Here is a 5,000-nt window from a genome sequence, read left to right as displayed (position 1 = left end):
GCCTCTCGTGTAAACCAAAATACACTTTTTTGTTAGATCTTCAGAACTCATTTGCTAATAACGAACGCAAAGTTACGTAAAAGAACACAATCTCTCCAGAATGCAATACTGACACGCCTTTTTTTTCAATCCATTACCCAATGTTTTCAAAATACATCGAGAGGTTGTTGCATTGGTGTTATGACGAATCAATATGAACCCTTATATGTTGCTCTGTGTTGTGTGCTAGTTCCTAAAACAACTTAGATGAGTTAGTGCATAAACGCCTTTATAACTTACGCGGTGAATTCGTATGGGATCAGAGCCTAGTGTTATACGGCCGGTTTGTTCAAATTGTACCAGGCCCGACCCACTGAATGTTCATGAATACAGACGCAGAAATAAAGGCATATCTGTCTATACATCTCATAGATATACATTTATCTATCTAATTGCCCGGTTGATATACATGTCTAGATTGATAAATGTGCATTTATTTCTTTATTTATGCATGTCAAGTATACGAATAGTCTTTGGGTCGGTCCTCGCACAATTCTAACAAGGCAAATTATATCGGTGGTACTAAAATGGTAATGTAACTATGGCATTTGGCCGAACCACTGTGTTATGGTTTGAGTGTGGTAGGTTGCTCTAGAAGAGTATGGTAGTGGAGTGGGTAGGGCATTTTAGTGTGGCATTTACTGTGGTGGTTGTGGTGCGTCCTCTTGTAAGATGGTATGTTGTGGTAGTTCAGTCATTTGGGAGCTTAACCTTGTTTTCCGGGAGTCGTGTGATAGTTCACTTGCCTGGTAAGGAAGTCATACGGTACTTCAGCCAAAGTGGGTCCATGTGGTAGTACAGCCATGTGGCGAACCATGTGGTAGATAAGACTAGAAATTGAACAATGTGGTAGATAAGTCGTATAGGAAGTGAAGCGTGTGGTAGATAAGACTAGAAACTGAACAATGTGGTAGATACGGCGTATAGGAAGTGAACAGTGTGATAGATAAGTGAACCGTGAAGTAGATAAGACGTGTGGAAATTGAACAATGTGGTAGATAAGTCGTATGGAAAGTGACAGTGTGGTAGATAAGTCGTATAGGAAGTGAACCGTGTGGTAGATAAGACTAGAGATTGAACAGTATGACAGATAAGTCGTATGGGAAGTGAACCGTGTGGTAGATAAGTCGTATGGGAATTAAGCCTTGTGGTAAATAAGCCGTGTGGTAAGTGTGGTAGGCGAGTGGTGTGGTAGGAGAGCAGGCGGTGGCGAGGCGAAGCGAGGGCAGGAGAAGCGGTTGAATAATTCACGGCCGGTGTCTCGCGCGCCTCCGCTGACTGGCTGTTTGACAGTGGTTTGCCGGTCATTTGATCCTCTCTCTCTCTCTATCTATCTATCTATCTTTATCTCTCTCTCTCTCTCTTTCTCTTTCTCTTTCTCTCTCTCTCTCTTTCTCTTTCTCTTTCTCTTTCTCTTTCTCTTTCTCTTTCTCTTTCTCTTTCTCTTTCTTCTTCTCTCTCTTTCTCTTTCTCTTTCTCTTTCTCTTTCTCTTTCTCTTTCTTCTTTCTCTTTCTCTCTCTCTCTCTCTCTCTCTCTCTCTCTCTCAAAGAAGAAGAAGAAGAAAGAGGAGACAAAGAAGGAGGAGATAGAGGAGACAGAGATGGAGGAGAAAGAGAAGAAAGAGGAGTCAAAGAAGGAGAAAGAGGCGACAGAGGAGAAAGAGTAGAAAGAGGAGACAAAGAAGGAGATAGAGGAGAAAGAGGAGACAAAGAAGGAGGAGAAAGAGGCGAGAGAGGAGAAAGGGAGAAGGAAGGGAGGAGGGAAAAAAAGGGGGAAAAGAGGAGACACGAAGGAGGAGAAAGGGGGAAAACGGGGGGAGAATGAGGAGAAGAGTGGCAATGACGTAATCGATCAAGATGACGCAGCCGGTTCCCCTCTTTGGAATTCTCTCGAGCGCGACGAAGGAAGGAAAACCAAGAGGAAAAGGAAGGAAAACTAAGGGGGAAAGGGAGGAAAATGAGGGGAAACGGGAAACCCCCAAGGAGAAAAGGGAGGGAAAAAGGTGGGAGAGAAGGAAAACTAAAGGGAGAGGGAGGGAAAGCCAAGGGGAAAGGGAGGGAAAATAAGGGGAAAAGGGAGGGAGGTAAGGGTAAAGGAGGAAAAGTAGGGGGAAAGGGGAGGGAGGTAAGGGGAAAGGAGGGGAAAATAGGGGAAAGGGAGGGAAAATAAGGGAAAGGGGGGGGAAAATAAGGGAAGGGGAGGAAAAAGGGAAAAAAAGGGAAAAAATAAGGGAAAAGGGAGGAAAAAAAGGGGGTGGAAAATTGGGGGAAAGAAGGAAAAAAAAAGGGGGAAGGAAAAAGGGGAAAGGGAAAAAGAAGAGGGAAAAAAGAGGAAAAAAGGAAAAGGAAGGAAAATAAGGGGAAGGGAAAAAAAAAAAAAGGGGAAAAAAAGGGAAAATAATAAGATACGAGAGAAAGAAAGAGAGAAATAAAAATTATGCGAGCTTAAAGAACAGTTAAGAACGGGAGAAAGAAGAAAAACACGATGAACTATAAAGCGAAGAAAAAGTTTTTAAAAAAATGAGGAAAAGGGAAAGTCACAAATAACACACCGTAAGCTTGGACTGAAATTTCGAAAGCCGCCTCTGAGGTCCTGAATAATTTAGCAAAAGACCCGAAGGGAATTTAAAGGTTTCACTCTCTTGAAAGATTTTGCTTGATGTTGGGGCTGCGGTTGCGCCCGTGTTCTTGGGGAGAGAGAGGGAGGGAGGGGGGGAAGGGGGGAGGGAGGGAGGGAGGAGGGAGGGGGGGAAGGGGGAGGGAGGGAGGGGGAGGGAAAGGGGGAGAGGGGGGAGGGGGGGAGAGGGGAAGAGGGGAGGGAATGGATGGGGGAGAGAGAGAGAGAGAGAGAGAGAGAGGGAAGGAGGGGGAAAGGGAGATGGGGAGAGAGGAAGAGGAAGGGGGGGGGGAAGGGAGGAAAAGGAGGGGAGAGAGGAGAGGGGAAAGGGGGTGGGAGAGAGAGGGAAAAGGAGGAAGGGAGAGAGATAAAAATCTTAATCTATTAAACCATTCTAATCAATATATCTTCCCACCATGTAAAAAAAAAAAAAACAGCATATCAAAACAATCACAGAAAAACAAAAACCGACTCAAAACAAACGCGTAAACAGCAACCCAAGAAAAAAAAGAGACCGCAGGACTAAAAAAAAAAACTATCAAACCCAACGCAAAGAGACCACAGTGTTACATATTTTACAAAAAAAAAATCATCACAAACCAACCGATTACTAAACCTCAACCAAAAAAAAATATAGAAAGCAGAGAACGAGCGGACCCCATCACCCATCCCCCACCCCCACCCCCGCCACAGAAGCCAAAGCAGAAGCAGGCAATCAAGGGGGGGGCGGCGGACCTGCTTGTGATGCGGGACTGTGGAAAGAAGCGCCCCCGGTATGTGTCCATCTTGAGCGGCTTGGACAGGACCTCGGTCAAGGTGGAGCCGGCGCCGCACACTCCCCTGTGGCTCTACTACAAGTAAGTGTTGGGCGAGCGAGGGAGTGCCTGCGTGACGCTTCCTGACGAACTGGCTGGTAGGATGGTTGAATGGGTGACTGACGAAGGGACTGACTGGATGGCAGGCCGATTGTCCGATTGACTGAGGAACTGCAGGCTGACTGACTGATGAATTGGATGACAGACTGACTGACTGACGAACTGGCTGGTAGGATGGTTGAATGGGTGACTGACGAAGGGACTGACTGGATGGCAGGCCGATTGTCCGATTGACTGAGGGAAATGGCGAGCTGACTGACTGAGAATGGATGACGACTGACTGGACGGAACTGGTGGAGGATGGTTGAATGGGTGACTGACGATGTGACGATGGATGGCAGGCCGATGCGAAATTGGGTAACGCAGCTGACTGACTGATAATTGGATGACAGACTGGCTGACTGACGACTGGTGGTAAGGTGAATGACTGACGAGGATTGGATGGCAGGCCGATTTGATTTCGAACTGGAGGCTGACTGACTGAGAATTGGATGACAGACTGACTGACTGAACTGGCTTAGGATTTTAAATGGGTGACTGAGAAGGGACTGACTGGGTGGCAGGGATTTTCAGATGGCTGGGAATGACTGACTGACTGACGAATTGGATGACAGACTGAATGACTGACGAATTGGATGACAGACTGAATGACTGACGAATTGGATGGCAGACTGAATGACTGACGAACTGGCTGGTAGGATGGTTGAATGGGTGACTGACGAATGACGAATTTGGGTGGCAGGCCGATTGTCGGGTTGGGCTGAGGGGAAATGCAAGGTGACCCGACTGACGAATTGGATGGCAGACTGACTGACTGACGAATTGGATGGCAGACTGACTGACTGACGAATTGGATGGCAGACTGACTGACTGACGAATTGGATGACAGACTGACTGACTGACGAATTGGATGGCAGACTGACTGACTGACGAACTGGATGACTGACTGACTGACGAATTGGATGGCAGACTGACTGACTGACGAACTGGATGACTGACTGACTGACGAATTGGATGGCAGACTGACTGACTGACGAATTGGATGGCAGACTGACTGACTGACGAATTGGATGACAGACTGACTGACGAATTGGATGGCGATGACTGACTGACGAACTGGATGACGACTGACTGACGAATGGATGGAACTGACTGACGACGAATGGATAGAACGCTGACGAACGGATGACGACTGACACAATGGATGCAGACTGACTGACGGTTTGGGTGGCAGACTGACTGACTGACGAATGGATGGCGACTGACTGACGAATTTGGGTGGCAACTGACCAGGAATGGATGACAGACTGACGACTGGGGTGGATGGCAGACGAGGGCTGACGAACTGGATGACTGACTGCCTGACGAATTGGATGGCAGACTGACTGACTGACGAACTGGATGGCAGGTTTTGTGACGGTGGGTGACGATTATTACTGAACCCATGTGAAAATTTTATCAAAAATTTT

At 47.0% G+C, this 5,000-nt stretch overlaps 1 protein-coding gene across 5 annotated transcripts in view; it reads left to right on the top strand.

The window, feature by feature from the left end:
• The first annotated feature begins 208 nt into the window (after positions 1-208).
• Positions 209-5,000, top strand: part of LOC113816345 (phosphatidylcholine:ceramide cholinephosphotransferase 1) — a 40,048-nt gene continuing 35,256 nt past the window's right edge. For 2 of the 5 annotated variants that reach the window (XM_070142987.1, XM_070142986.1), the window contains exon 1: positions 209-228. Coding sequence is in view for 1 of the 5 variants with exons in the window: in XM_070142983.1 (XP_069999084.1) it covers positions 3,401-3,513 (113 nt within the window). In the remaining 4 variants the exon portion in view is untranslated. Of the gene's footprint in view, positions 309-3,385; positions 3,514-5,000 lie in introns of those variants that run through there. The other 3 variants (XM_070142984.1, XM_070142985.1, XM_070142983.1) reach the window with 3 other exon arrangements.

This window comes from Penaeus vannamei, chromosome 30 (genome assembly GCF_042767895.1).
Source record: "Penaeus vannamei isolate JL-2024 chromosome 30, ASM4276789v1, whole genome shotgun sequence".
In the NCBI taxonomy this organism is placed as follows: Eukaryota; Metazoa; Arthropoda; class Malacostraca; order Decapoda; family Penaeidae; genus Penaeus; species Penaeus vannamei.
This window is presented reverse-complemented; position numbering and strand designations above follow the sequence as displayed.